At 33.2% G+C, this 16,213-nt stretch overlaps 1 protein-coding gene across 2 annotated transcripts; it reads right to left on the bottom strand.

The window, feature by feature from the left end:
- LOC109350565 (UTP:RNA uridylyltransferase 1-like) lies at window positions 670-5,915 on the bottom strand. Of its 2 annotated transcripts, XM_019591796.1 has the most exons (7): window positions 5,756-5,915; window positions 4,721-5,722; window positions 4,032-4,403; window positions 2,588-2,811; window positions 2,330-2,393; window positions 1,505-1,701; window positions 670-1,083 (listed from the first exon to the last, which is right to left on the bottom strand). In XM_019591796.1, the coding sequence occupies exons 1-7, from the start codon at window positions 5,840-5,842 to the stop codon at window positions 873-875; spliced, it is 2,157 nt and encodes a 718-aa protein (XP_019447341.1). In that variant the 5' UTR covers window positions 5,843-5,915; the 3' UTR covers window positions 670-872. The 2 variants fall into 2 exon arrangements, with proteins under 2 accessions (XP_019447341.1, XP_019447339.1); XM_019591794.1 differs by having other exon boundaries at window positions 4,721-5,915.

The following is a 16,213-nucleotide window of genomic DNA, read 5'->3' as shown; positions in this document are numbered from 1 at the left end:
GAGATGACCAAAAAAACAGTTATGAAAGTTATATTTGTAAACTACCATCAAATTTATGAAAACATTAGTTTATACATTCCTCTTAGTCTCAACTTTAGGAATCATTTTTTTCGCTATCTTTTTTTATAGAACCTCATAAAATTCCAACCAAAAATGTAAAATAATTTTTAATTATCTCAATTGAAGTAATGAGCCTCCCATTACTTCAACTTTCTTCCATGAAACTATAGAGATGAGCTGTCCAATTATAGGTTGAGTTCTATCTTGAGATGCAAAACCCATATCCAATTGTAATCTGCATCAAAGTAGATGATTCAATCAAGTCCTTTTTAATATTTCAATGACAATCCAAACCTCGAGAATCTTAGTATTACTCTAGTAACCTAACTCATTTAACACTCAAATTTAGGTGTTATAGTTCTCCAATTTAGGCTCTCCACTTAGTACACCCCCAATATAACTAAGACATGTGTACATAATTGAATTTACTACCACCTGAACCACAAGAAGAAAATGGTTAACAATAACATCTCATCACATAATTGTCACAAACAAAATACTAAGATTCTACAGTGGCACCAATGCCTACCCATCTTAGCCATCACCATATAACATATATTGACTAGCCAATTAATATTATTGGAATCACATACATAACACCAATTCTTGCCTTTTGAATAAAAGATCAAGGACTTCATATTTAAATGACATTTAAAACCCTAATAGATATACATATAAACATGAAATGAGGCATGCCTGTGCCCGCTTAAAATTCTGCAGGCATTTGCGAGCGCGGGCAAACGGGCCAAGTGGCCCATTTTGCCATCTCTAACCCCACCTGCAAATAACTATATTCATAACAAACTAATGAATCAACTAGGAACATAGGGCTCAAAAAGTTTAACACATGGATTTGGATCAAATTGCATGATATCAGCAGCACGTTCAAACTCTTCCCTCAAAACCTTGATGCTATGTTTGTCGACCACTCGACCGAGATCATGAGACATTTCAAAAGGATCCTCTATACATATCAAATGGCGATCATTACCGATTCTTCTTGTCCAATTCTTCTCTCGCTTACTGCATACAAATAATGCGTACAAATAAAGCGTAAAGACCCTATGTCTAGAAAAGAATTATCAGATTTTATTGAACAAAGCAACAAGGAAAAAAGTGAAGATAGTGGCCAATATGAAACTTCATATTTATTGAATGCTTGACCTTAAAAGCAAGCTTTGCTTCATATGTATTGAAAGTTTGCTTTCTTTTTTGTATTTTTCTTCTTTATTTTGTTCAACAACATCGCTATGAAGTGTGAATAGTAAGAAGAGAAAATGGAATAGCTTGCATGTGAAAATGCTAAATATGTTCATTTCAATGCTTAGTAGTTAGTATTGATGGATCATTATATCACTTATTAACCAATTTCTATGTGAAGAAAAGGAAACAACCAGCAATGGAATCACTAAGATAGGAACTTTGACATGACAAGTTCTCTTACCTGATTATGCTTCCTGTACGTACAGATATAACATCATTTGTATAATCATGACAATATGCCCAATAATAGAAAAATCCCCACACAAGTTGCGCAATAGTTTCCTTGTTACGGTGTCCAAAATCATACAGCTTTTCAACTTGATCGAAGAAAGAACAATCGATATCGTCCACAGTCACAGAGTATGTTGTCTTCATCTCCTATATAGGAAATAGTAATTATCAAAAAATACAATATTAATTTGAAAAAAGATGTAGCTATAACACTATTCCAGTCCATGGATGGCATGCTTGATGAGGAAGATTTAACTACGTTCGCTTTGCATGCTGCAAATATATTATTCTGCTTTACTGCATTTAATTCTCCAAATCAAGTGATATAAAAAGACAGTGTCCGGGTTAGAAGTCGTCCACCAAATCATTTTTAGATGACATGCTTTACTGCATTTAATTCTCCAAGAATGCACCAATATCAATTATTCAGTTTATAGATATCGATGCACTTTCGATGGTGTATCCAATATTTACTTCAGAACTTTCATCTGTCATGGTTTTACATATTAAATATGTACCCATGTTTGACAGATAATTTAACAATGAAGTAATAACTTTTACTGATATCCCTCTAATCGATTGTAAAAAGAAAATCCGCAGTCTTGGTAGTGTAATTAAATTTCCTCTAAAGAATGTGCACATTGACCATTGTGTTCAGATCAAAATGAAGGGTACATCAGAAACATGAGTAGCATATACAACGATTAATCTATAAAGGCTACATACAGATATATTTTGCACGGAGGAACCGAAAAATGGAATCCGAAGTACACACCTGTAAGCATGGAAGGATAGCAGGTCTTCGCTGTTGTAGAAAATTAATGCACATCAAGACATACCTGAAATTATAAATATAATTGCACAATTATTATTTTAAAGGCACGATATCTTTTCATTCTTTGCACTTTATCCCTTTGATCATATAGCAACCATTTTGATCTTTATACATATTAAGAAGCAAATTTAACCTAACTAGATGACGAAAGCAAAGCGACATCTTTTTGGACAAGAATAGCATCGGAAGCTAACTTACGCATAGCTAGATAAAGTCCCATGGTAAGTTTCATTAACTCTTCTTGACTTTGCCCAATGTTTGATAATAAATGCCAACTGCCGTAACCTTGCATCTATCCGGGAATAATCCCAAAGAAGCTTTGTATTTACAACTGCCAGGAGATTGTTAATGCATATGTCGCAAGAGATACCAGTCATTGGATCCATGAGCTTTACTATGGGAACCCTTGCATGTATCAATGCCTGTCAACAAAATAACAAACTGGAATTAAAGACTAAAAAAATCAATTAAATTTAAAATTACTTCAAATGAATGTTTCATGAGTAGTAATCCAGCAGCCTCCTCTAAGAAAAAAAAATAGAACCAGTCAGAAAATCCTTCGTTTCAGATTCAAAAATTATTAATCGACTTCATATTCTTTCTTTATTACTTCAGTTTATTTTCTGGGTTTCATAATCACTGACCACAGTGTTTGACTATTCGGAAAAAAATTATCATTGAACTTCTCTCCTAATATACGTAATTATCAACTAACAAATTGAGTTATCCCTCTCTTCTGTCTTAATTGAGTTATCTGTTATTCCTCTATACACCCTCCCTTTATAAGCAATCTGTAAATTAAAAAATATCATATTGACATGCATTAAGTCCTACATCCATGACAAAAACTCTTATATTTGGTGAGAAATAATAGAACTTTTAAGTGAAAAGTTTTTGCAGTTACTTTTCTATCATCAAAGGAAATTACGAAGCATGGATGACCACTAAAACAAAGATTACAAGCATCAGATAAATAATTTATACTATACATATATAAATGCTTAACAATCAAATAACAAACAACCCAAAAAAGGGCAGCCCAATGCACGAAACTCCCACCTAGTGGGATAAGTTTAAGCCTATGGGAAACAAAAGGAGAGGATCTCTGACCACTGGAATGTCACTGGGCTTGCTAGAACATAGTTGTGCTTAGCTGGAAAAGCAATCTGCTATATGAAAAAAGAAGGTTTGAGAGAACAAAACAAAGGGTGGGGCAGCACAAATGATCGGAGAAGAGATTGGTTTATAACACAAATAGATTTGACTCAAAAAAGAACAAGAAATGTCTAACATGCCCTGAAAGGGGGCGCAACAGCTAAAAATCAGGACGAAATTGGGACAGCTACCATAAATCAGGAGACAGGTATAGCCGCCATCACATGTACACTATCACACAAAACTAATAGAAGTGATACAAAGTTGATGTTAATCTCCTATAGCAAATTTCCAAATTTTCCTCATGCAAGGCAAGTCAAAGCCGTTACTCATTAAATCTCCTTTACGAAAATCTGTTAGCAGGATTAAAAATGCAACTCATGATTTTGAGAAATTGTTGAACATTTCTTAATGGGTAAATGAATGCAAACCACTAGGATACATGATTGCAATACTAGTAATATTAAGAGCATAGAAATCTTCTAACCTGCACATTTTGCAGGTTATCTGATTGCAAAATATCTGCCAATTTCATTATGAGCTTAGATTTATCCATGTGTGCTTCCTCAATAGCAAGGCAAACATCAATGTCACTCTTGGAAATGCCAAATGAATTCGCACATGATCCATAGAGATAAAGTCGAGCTTTTGGCCACTCCTTGATAACTAACCTCTCCAATAATGACAATAATTGCTTTTGCTTCACCTTTTCTTCATCAGGAGGTATTAGAGACTGATACATCAAAAGGAAAGGAACATTTAGACTATCTATGTCACGCCGACATATCATCTGCCTTTTATACATTCTCGCTCGCTGGCTCAGTAGCCATTGTCCTCTTAAATCTGATTGTCTGGCATCCTGATAATAAATGCTGTAAGTGACCCGCATAACTTTAAGAATTCATTTCTTTTACACTAAAACAATGAATAAATAGCACATGAAAGCTGAATGAAAAATTCAAATTAAGATCCGAAGATTATTCCACAAACAGTTCTTCAAAGTTCGAACCAATTTAAAATAAAAAAAACTTCACTGCGGTATCAACAATATCATGTTATGATCTTATTACCAAATTATAGGTACTGAAAGTAATCCAATGAAATTCAAAATTTAGTTCTTGAAAATAAATGACAATCCTTAGTTATAAATAATATCAACAAATGTTATGCATTGACCTTATCCCGACGCTGTTGCTTCGAGTTATTGTTCTCTTCAGGGACATCCTCAAGCAACAATGAATCACCTAACTGTTCACCAAGGACATCAACTTCATCGCTGCCACCACTACTACCTCTACCATAGTCAGCAACATCCTCCATCTTCAATCTACCATCTCCTTTAAACTTATCTCTAACACCATCTCCAACAACATTACTCTGGAACATCGACCTAGGCTCTTCTATATCAGAAGCCGAGACCAAATGTAGATTACTCCCTGAGGGTGGTCCAGGGTGATCAAGGTGTTCAGGAAGTCTCATTTCACACCCCACATTGCTGCCTCTCCTCGCAACTTCCTCCATAGCATGCACACTCTCATTCCTCACAACCAATTCATCAGAACTAACCTCGGAACCCTTTCGTCTAGTACCGGAGCCCCATTGATCATTACTTCTACTTGGTTCAGACCTAAAATTCCCAACACCATGAAAATCACTATTCACTCTCCCAAACATTACCCCAATCCTATCATGTTCAATAACATTCCCATTGGAACTCAAATTAGGGTTAGGTTTAGGGTTTTCCAAATGCAAATTCCTACCATACCCATTGTAGTTAAACTTCAAATTTAGCAAGGAACCAACATCATATTGAAATTGAGGATCAGGGGCAAAACTATCAATCGGTAAAGACCCAAACTTTAGCTTCAGTTCTTGATGTTGAAGCAAAGCTTCAACCATGTTAATGTTGTTGTTGTTATTCCCTTCAATGAAAAACCCTAACTTTCTCAGATCATTAGCGACGGAAATTTGGGTCGAAGAATAATCGTCGCGAATTGGTGGAAACGGGTTATGGGATAACCCGAATAAGTTTGATTGGTAAGGGAGATAATGATGATGATGATGAAATTGTTGAGGATGATCCGGACCGTTGATTTTCCAAGGGGATGACACGTGGATAGTGGGGCCCATGAATGCAACGGCGGGATCGGTGGTGGTGGGAAATTGTTGTGGCGGTGGTTGTGATGGTGGTTGATGAAATTGAGGAGGTGGGTTGTGGGGATTTTGAATGAGAGAGAGGAGATACTCGCCGCCGTTGGTCGGAGGTGGCGGAGTGAAGTCTCCTCCACCACCGTTCATGGCGGAGGGGTTGGTGGATATGAAGTTTGAGGGAGTGAAAGTTATGCGTTGTGAGAGGAAACTTGGAGCACAAGTTTAGTAAGTAACGTGTTTTTATATATAAAAATATTAATGTTTTTTCAGATTTGGGATCCAATCACGTCAATCTTTAAAAAAGAAGAAAACTTCTACTTTTATATTCCTAATAATCTTGATTGTATTGCAAAGCTATCGAATAAGTGCAGAAATATTGAAAATATTATGTGAAAATAATTTATTTATTAAGAATGATAATTTATTTATTAAGAATAATTTATTTCTTATCCATAATAATAATTAATATATGTTATAAAGAATGATATTTTATTTATTAATAATTGGTTTATAAATGATATTTGTCATTTTTACATAAATATAAGGATTCATAAGAAGATTTAATAAGAGGCAACAACTGAAAAATGGAATCTTATCTCACAACTTATATAATTGGTACATGAAGAGGATCAACTTACTACCAGAGTAAGTTTTTATAACTTACTACGAGAGTAAGTTTTTATAACTTACTACGAGAGTAAGTTTTTATAACTTACTACGAGAGTAAGTTTTTATAACTTACTACGAGAGTAAGTTTTTATAACTTACTCCTCATTCTAACCATCAATTCTATGAACATCTAATGGTTTAAATTTACTCTTAGAGTACATGGATCCACACTCTTAATGCATATGGTAGATAAATAGAAGATATTATCTTAGTCATAGATATGTGACAAATATGATCTTGGTTTAATCTTGTAAATTGCCTCCCTTAAATCAAGAAGTATCATTTCAATCATTATCTTCAACTTGTAAAATAACTCTACTTTTAAAGGTATTGTACAAAGAGAATAAATTCTATTATCATATTATAAGATAATTTATCTCCTCTCATCAGTAAAAGTATGACATATGTATTGTTTTGTTTTGTTTTAAAAGTATTTTTGTAGAAAATAATTAAATAAATCACAATTTTAGTGGTTGGAAGAGATAATTTATATCCTTATACCAGGAATTACTTTATTATCTTCTACAAATATCAACAACTTATTCTTAAAAGTGGAATTACTAGATCAACAATTAATTTAGTGTCTAATTCTCTAATGTTGTGGAATCTTTTTAATCACTAGTTCTAAATATAGCAAACTTGTTGTCACAAAACTTCCTTTTGAGTTTTGATTCAACACTTTTAAGAATTTTCCTTAGTCATACTCCTTGTGTAGCCCAACTTGTTGCTGCTACTAATTCTGCTTCAATAGTAGAAAGGACAACCATAGGTTCTTTATAGGAAACCAAAATATTGTACATGTGCCAAGATGAAATGTGTAACTAAACATGTTTTTTCATGTATCAATGTCTCTACCAATCATTGTATTCAAAAGAGAGCATAAATTTGCTTTGAACTTGTTTTCTGGGTATTAGTGAATTCAAAAGAGAGCATAAATTTGTATTCATTTTGCTTAATCACAATATTGACCTGTTAATATTGTATTAGATGAAATATTGTTGCACTAAAATGTTGGAGGACCTGTTCTCAACTCCAAATATTGGGATGTTGTCCGTTTCCATACAAGTACTCACCAAATCTTGCAAAATAGACAAAGTTGCATATAATCTTGTCAACATCTGGCTACAAAGTTTCATACAATCTTGTCAACAAGGGACTATCATTTCCATACAAGTACTTCATAGTCATCCCACAAATGTATTTCATAGTTCTGAATCTCTTTCTTCCCTTCCAAAATTTAACTCGCAGACGAACACTTAAGATATTCGAAAAGGGATTATATGATAGACAAAGATGCATATACCAGTTTTTTCCTGTTCTTTTTCTTTGATGCTATCTACCTCTATTATAAGCATCCAAAAGAATCATAAAGCTAACAACCCTATTCCATGTTGTCACCAGATCTACGATATATCTATCCAACACATTTTCAATAAGTGCCGTTAAAGATCATACTTCATATATTTAGCAGCACTTCTTCCATGAGCGGAAATCTTTTTAAATTCAAAAACAAAACCACACACAATAATACATATCACTCAGTTTATTATTTTTCTTACATTTCTTTTTCTCCATAAGTTACATTTTTTTTTCTCTTTTGTTTTTAGTTTCTCTTTTCAAACAAGTTATCGATTTTTGGTTGTTCTCTTCTTCAAGCATAAGGTAAACTGTTATCTTATTTTAACTCATTTGTTTTTATCTTCACTAATAGTGTGATCTTTATTTGTTGTGAAGTTATCGATTTTTGGTTGTTCTCTTCTTCAAGCATAAGGTAAACTGTTATCTTATTTTAACTCATTTGTTTTTATCTTCACTAATAGTGTGATCTTTATTTGTTGTGAAGTTATGCAGCTATGACGTTCTAGGTTTTTGGCTATGTAGTTGAAGTCGTTGGTGATTTAACAAATCTATTGTAAATGTGGTGGAGTTGGACATGCTTGCCATGTGTTTGATAGAATGTCTGAAAGATATATTGTCTTAGTTAGAAAGTAGACATTTAACAACGGTCGCTTCAGTGAGTGCTGTTAAATGTCTAATTTCTACAGCGCTACAAAAAATGCTGTTGAGTATAACCTTATGTACTACTGTGCTCATATAGAAAGCGTCACAAAAACGCTGTTAAATAACAATTTTAAGCGTTATTGTTTGCTATTCCAGTGTAGTGCAAAGTAATGGATTGTTAGTTTATCATTCAATTCTAAATTACCAAAACTTATGGTGGTTTTTAGAATTATATTATTATAAAAGAAATTTAATTATCTTAAATGAAGTGATTTTGATTATTTTTAACTTGTTCGCCAATGATAAATTGTTGTAGTATTAGTTTTAAAAATATATTTATACTATACCCTAATTCAATAATAAAATAGACTACTATGTGTGCTTTTTACATATGTAGTTATATATGTAGTTATATATGTTATTTTTATAAATTATTGACCAATGCTAGATTAGTTGTTAGTTTTAGATAAAGTAGAATTTGATTTGTTGTCTTGATTGTTATTGGCATATTATGAGAAAAGATTCCAAATTTAAAGGAGATGATAAGTGATCTAGTTTGTTTATTGGACCAAGAGCTTACGTTAACCTAGGTAAGGGAGAAGACCATAATGGTCTTAGAGTATTTCAATGAAGTTCTTCTTTTCGATTCCCTCAAAAGTCGGAAAATGTTGTAGATTAGGAACTCTCATGGAAACTTATTTTCAATGTAAGAGTCCTTAATATTTTTCATGACGATGTTTAAAGTCTTAGATATTTGATGGTATTGAAAATTTATGTGTATGAATTCATTTTTGTGTACCATAATGTAAGGTACTCGCTTATGGTATTACATCATCATGAAAGATTTCTGAACATTTCTATTTGTGTACATGTGAGTATTTATGATAAAATTGATAATTGTTTTATGTCTAAATATTTGTGGTAAAGTTGTAATTTGGGAATATCCTAATTGCAATCTTTATATTATTGATTGTGTAATGATATGAAAAATGTTTAAGTTGATTGTTGTACTCGTATGAGAATTATATAAGTTGATTGTTGAATTGATATGAAAAATATATAAGTCTATCGTTGTATTAATATGGAAAATATATAAGTTAATTGTTATATTGATTTTTATTGAGAACAATCAATCAAATAGTAAAAAAGTATAGAGAAAAGAGAATAACACATGAGATTTGTTAACGAGGTTCGACCAATTGTGTTTACTTCCCTGGGAGCATTGAGAAGCTACCACTATGTAATATTAGACAATAATGATTTGTATTTGATTATTCTTCTCCTTGCTACATTAGGTTTATATAACATAAATATATAGTAATCTACCCCAACTCATTTACATTAGCCCCAACCCGTAACTTGTATTGTTGTTATCTAGAGAATATGAGTCATTTTACAACAATCTCTACCTTGGCGAATATCATCAATCTCCATCTTCCGCCATTGGGTTGGAGGTGTTCCATAGACTAGCATTAGTGAATGTTCAGCAAGCTCAGACAATGCATGAACTTGTCCAGTAACTAAGGGTGGCAAATGGATGGTTTGGATGGATTTGGACATGGATGTTAATGGATGGATGGAAATCCATTCATCAATCTATATAAATCCATTTAAATTATATTTTAATTTATTCAATCCATCCATATCTAATGGATTGCAATCCATCCAATTCATCCATGACTTTATTTTAATGGATTTGGATGGATATCCAATCCATTTGTTTTTTTTACTGAAACTAAAAACATTATTGAAGAAAATCATTATTTTAAAAACTACTATCTCAAGAAAAGATTTTTAAAATCACTTTTTAAAAAAAAAAAAAACTCTTTTAAAAATCAATTTTAAAAATACTATTTTTTTAAAAAAGTACTTTCTTAAACTTTAAAACAATCACTTTTTTATAATATTCTAGTGATGTTTAAGGTTCTACATGTAAAAATTTTAATAAATATTTATAGAGTGTAATATGTATGCAATGCGAGTGTATAGATTTATACATAATTATTACATCATCCACCACTCATTTGGATTTTTTTTTTTGAAGAGTCAGTTATGATTGATTAAATATAAATGGGGATGATGCAGTGGTAGTGTAAAAAACTCATACAATGTCACAGTCAGTGCATACATTCTTTCTCATATTTACATAATATACGTTATGTACTTTAGAATAAACTTTTAATATTAACTATATACACATGTCTTATAAATGAAAAATATTAGAAGTGAAAGTGAGAATCATACATGAACTTGCTTAAATTTATTTTTCTTAAATATTTAATGGAATTGAAAAGCAAAAATCATTTTTTGAATTTTTTGTTTTTTGGATGGATTGAGTATCCATTGAAATGGATACATCCACGGATATCTATTGGATATAATGGATGGATTTGAATCCATCCATTATCAACAATATCCATTGGATTATCCATTTGAATCCATCCATTATCAACACTATCCATTGGATTATCCATTTGAATCCATTAGCTCTAATGGATGGATTTAGATGAATTTAATTTGGATGGATTTGAATGGATTATGGATAATTTTGTCACCTCTAACGGTAACCGGCTTGGTTAGCATATCAACTGCATTTTCTGAAGTGTGAATCTTCTACAATAGTATCTTCCCACAAGCTACCAACTCTCTAATCTTATGAAATCTCACATTAATATTTTTGGTCCTAGCATGATACACATGGTTCTTTTCCAAGAAGATAGCACTCTGACTGTCACAATGCAGCGAAACTCCAACTTGCTTAATGCCTAATTCATTTATCATCCCCATAAGCCACAGGGCTTCCATAGAAGTTTCACTAGATATCATGTATTCTTCTTCAGTTATGGACATAACAACAACAGACTAAACTGATGATATCCACATAATTGGTCCACCTGCAAGGGTAAAGACAAACCCCGTTGTGGACCTCTATCATCCAAGTATCTTGCATAGTATGAATCATCATAACCAATAACTAAAGACTTACTCTCTTGACTGCAAAACATGATACCGAGACTTGTAGTCCCCTTCAAATATTTGAAAATCCATTTGATTGCTTCTCAATGTTGATTCCCTAGTTTAGACATGTACTTGCATACTTGACTAACTGCTTGTGCCAAGTTCGGTCCAGTACAAACCATAGTATACATCAAGCAACTTAGTGCACTGACATATGGAACCTTAGACATGTACTTCTTCTCTTTATCTATCTTTGGACACCGATCTAGGGAAAGCTTGAAGTGATTTGCCAATGGAGTGCTCACTAATTTAGCAGTGCTCATATCAAATCTCTCTATGATATTTTTAACATAGCTTTGCTGGGAGAGCCATAGTTTTCTAGCTCCCATATCCCTGTGAATTTCCATCCTAAGAATCTTCCAAGAAGTCCCTAAATCTTTCATGTCAAACTCCTTACCTAGCATGACTTTCAGCTCATTGATGTACGAGAAAAACTCAATCAAACTGGGTGAGATCACATCTGTACTTCTGTCCCACACTCAAAGAAGACAAAATGTAGGGAAAATTGTTGGGTTTATTCAAGTGTGAAGTCCCACATTGGATATGTAGAGAGGAGTGAAATAGTTTATAAGTAGAAAAGACCCATGAAATTGATGCCTTAATGTTTTGGTTTAAAACGTGGTGTCTCACTTGTGACTTTTCACTCTTCCCATACCACGGTAACAATGGAACTCCCCGATGGTTCGAGGCTCCCTAGTCGCAGTCTGGTTCAACAAGTGGTATCGAAGCGAATGGTTCGGCTAACATTATGGACTTAAAGGGAGCAGACCAGAAAGTGTGTGGTACCCACACTTGAGGGGAAAACTTTTGGGTTTACTCAAGTGTGAAGTCTCATATTAGATATGCGGGAAGGAGTGGAAGAGTTTATAAGTAGACAAGGCCCATAGAACCAGCGCCTTAAGGTTTTGGTTCAAGATGTGGTGTTTCATTTGTGACTCTACACTCTTCCTATACTCCGGTAAGAATGGAACTCTCAAGTGATTGGAGGCTCCCCGGTCGCAGTCTGGTCCAACAATTTGAGAAATATATATAACTTGATTATTGTATTGATATGGGAAATACATAAGTTTGAAATTAAGGTTTTGCACATTGATACTGGATCACTAAGATATTGACTTGAGCTCGCCCTAAGGACATGGCATAGTAAAAACGAAATGGGGCTGAGACAACTAACTTAGATGATATTTTGGAAAGATTGGATTTGTTGAGAGCCTATGGCTACCCATACACTTGAAATTATAGTGAGATTTGGGGATTTTCCCAATTGTATTTGATCACTAAGTTAGCATCTTGAGCTTATCCGATGGACTTGGCATGATGGAAATGCGTTGGGGCTGAGACGACTAACTTAGGTGATATTTGTTGAAATAAAAATTGTGAAAACCTTGATTAAAAGACTTAATGAGCTAATTTCGGTTATCGATAACACGAGGACTGAAAAATTCCTTTAATTATTTCAATTAATTTATACTTAACTCAAAATGGAATTAAAGTTGAATTTAGAAAAATTAAATAATTGAAAATAATATAATTTAAGAAGAGTTCCCAGGATAAGGGTTACCGCCTTTACACTCGTAAATTCTTATTTTGCTCTTTTTCATGAACTTTCAGTTGTGATGGTGAATTGCTCTTTGATTTGTCTCATTCTCTCTCGAGCTTCGATAAGTGTACTCAATTAAAGTCACACCTACTCTTATGATACGATTAACAATTGAATCTTTTGCTTGGATATTTCTAACCAATTACTTTGTCACAACCAAGGTGAATTCTTGAAATCTCCGAGAATTCTAAGACTACTCTCGTGATTTAGGATTCTAGTTTAAATAACAATATTGTTAGATAGTTGGGTTCACCTCTCAGTCTTTCACCAATGTATCTAAGAGGTGTAATTTGTTGGACAGATAACTCACATGAATAAAACTCAATTTAATGATTCAAATCACAACACTCAACAAAATAGAAGTAAGAACAACTGTTTATTGAATGTAAAAAGGCATAGCCTCAATCCTAGAAATAAAAGGAACTAATCACTCATGATGGAGAAGAGAATACCAAATTCTAAATTAGAGAATTGTAATGAAAACATGTTCTATCCTTGATGGAGAATCGTTATTTATCCTAATTACAAAAGATTGTGCTAAGCCCAACAAAACAAATCTAAAAAAATAGGAAAAGAATCTGCCATCCACAACCATTACTTCGAGTTGCTTCTCTTTGATCCAGGCTCTAAGGTGACTTCTTTTGGCCCTTCAATTGGTTTTCGCATAGCCTCAACACTAAATTCCATCTTCTTGAATCCAATCTATACTCTTTTTAGCTTTATCCATCCAACCTGCACAATCTAGACAAAACCATCCGCTCAACCTGAACAAAGAGAAATACAAGCTAAAAATAATCCTACAATCCTTATTATGTCCTAAAATACAAGTTAAATGCAATGCAAATGTAGAATAGTTTCATACTTATCAAATCCCTTTAAGCTTATCCCTTGCTTGTCCTCAGACATCAAGATAAGACAATCATAAACAAATTCAATTTAAGTTATGTCTTTGAATCATAAAAACTACATGAATTAGGTTCACTTTTCTCTCACCATTCTCATGCGTTTAAAGGTCATAGTGTTTGACTCAAAAAATTTCATGAAAGTAAATTACCAGAGGCTTGATTATAGACCAAATCGCCACTAACTATATTTGAATGCATGCAAAAATCAAGAGGTCTTTATGTGGTTGTAATGAGGTCAATGTAAATGATTTAAGGTGAGATAAACAAAGAAAGGATAATTCAAAAGGCTTACAATTGTTTACCAAAATACTTAAACTTTTTAGACATCCGATTGAAGCATTGAGATTCTCTTAATACGCCTTCCTATATCATATGATCCTTTTTTCGATCAACCCTTCTTTTCACAACATATTTTTTCAACCCGTTCTATTTTAGTACACTTTGTATTTTTTTTCCTTTTTTTTTCTTTTCATTCTTATGATTTTCTAAAAGAGAAAGGATGATTTCTTTTCTTTTTTCCCACTTTTTTATGAATTCTTTCACTACACATGGTCTCTTTACCTTTCACATTACTTCCACCAAACATCACAAATTACCCAAAAACCCTCATTTGAGTAGCTATGAAAAATCAGTAAAGTTCAGGCTCAAAAGTGGGCAACTAATGAGCTTTCAAAGTTTATAGCAAGCGGTTGAAGGTAAAAAAAACTCCTAATTTCCTCTGTCATTTTAACGCGTACAAACAAACTTCAATCTTGAAACGAACACAAATCAAGTTCTAGAATGTACAATCATAGAAAATTATGCACCCATGAAGAAAAAAGGGTTTTTATGCAATTGTCAATTTAAATCAGAACTCATATTGTGTTTGACCCAAGTATCTCATATTTGGTACATTAAGTAATAGTTATGAAGCAAAGGCTTTTATTAAACAAAATTTAGTTCAAAATTTCCAAATCTAATGTCTTTCATGTTATTATTTTATCACAAGTTTTTTTTCTAATGAGTCACAGATCAACAAACATCGTTCATGCATATTTTTTCATTTAAAGTAGACATACAACATATAGAATAAAATAGGTGATAAATGAGATATGAAATTTATGACAATGCATGATTATATGAATATTCAACCTAAAAAATTAAAATTTGTATGATATGCATGAATTATCTAAATGCAAAAAACTCTTCAAGTTTAGAAATTTATATTGTCTCCAATGTAAAAATCTAAACAAGAAGAGAAAGAAAGAAAAATTCATGGGTTAGGCAAGAAGTGTCCATGGTTTATGTGCCAGTTATAAGTGGCCAGTTTCATTAAGTGCAGTGGAAGTACCTACGAAAGAAGAGAAAATGGTCACAAATGGCTTATATGCCTTAGATGGACTAGGTTCAAATATCTGTTTTGAATGGGGCAGGTAATAAACATAATCTGTTCAAATATCTATTTTTTGTGTGGCAGATACTATAAATATCCCCTACAAAGGCTCCAAACTCAAGAAGACACTAAAGCCGACACTAAAGTACTAAAATTAATGAATTAAAAAAACGTACCTTCAGTGTGGGTTGCCTCCCACAAAGCGCTCGTTTAATGTCATTAGTTTGATGGTTGATCCTTGCACATCATGCAAGATCCCATGAACTCATACCCGAGGGTGGAAGGAGTGTTGTCTGCTACTCTCCTTGTATTCATAGTAATTTCATGATTCAAGTTGTTCATTGCCTCAAGCTCCATGTATAGGTTCAGTGAATTGTTTGCATTCAAACTGTAATGCCCCGAAAAATACTTCTAAAAAACATTGCGGAAAATGTGTAAATTTTTTTTTTGAATAAAGAGATTGTATAAAATTGTTTCCTTTTAAAACCTTCCTTTTCCGGGACATCACTTTAAGTAACTCAAATGCGGAAAATCAACTTATCGTTATCGAATGATAACTTAACCTGATTCACAATTTCCTGAATAACACAATTCATATACATGGTTAAGTCATAATTAGTTCATACAAACTACATCATCAAAGGCGGAATCTAACATCGCCACTACATGTACAAAATCACCAGATGCACAGCCCCCATCAAAAACCAAAAAGAGGACATCGACTAGCCCCCAAGCTGACTCAAAAGATTCCAGGAATGCTGGACCCCTCACTCGGGTCCTCCTCCTCTTCTGAGTCCGACACGAGGTCAATCACCTCCACCGAACTCTCCACATTCACGAGTTCAATGACCTCGTCCTCCTCCTCTTCTTCCTCCACTTTGTCATGCCACAACCCAGTGGCATAATTTGGTGGAGATGACATCCTCAGACTCGGAGTCTTCTTGCAAGGACTC

The sequence above is a fragment of the Lupinus angustifolius genome, chromosome LG01 (assembly GCF_001865875.1).
Source record: "Lupinus angustifolius cultivar Tanjil chromosome LG01, LupAngTanjil_v1.0, whole genome shotgun sequence".
NCBI classification, from domain to species: Eukaryota; Viridiplantae; Streptophyta; class Magnoliopsida; order Fabales; family Fabaceae; genus Lupinus; species Lupinus angustifolius.
Note: the sequence above shows the minus strand (reverse complement) of the source record. Positions and strands in the feature narration are given on the sequence as shown.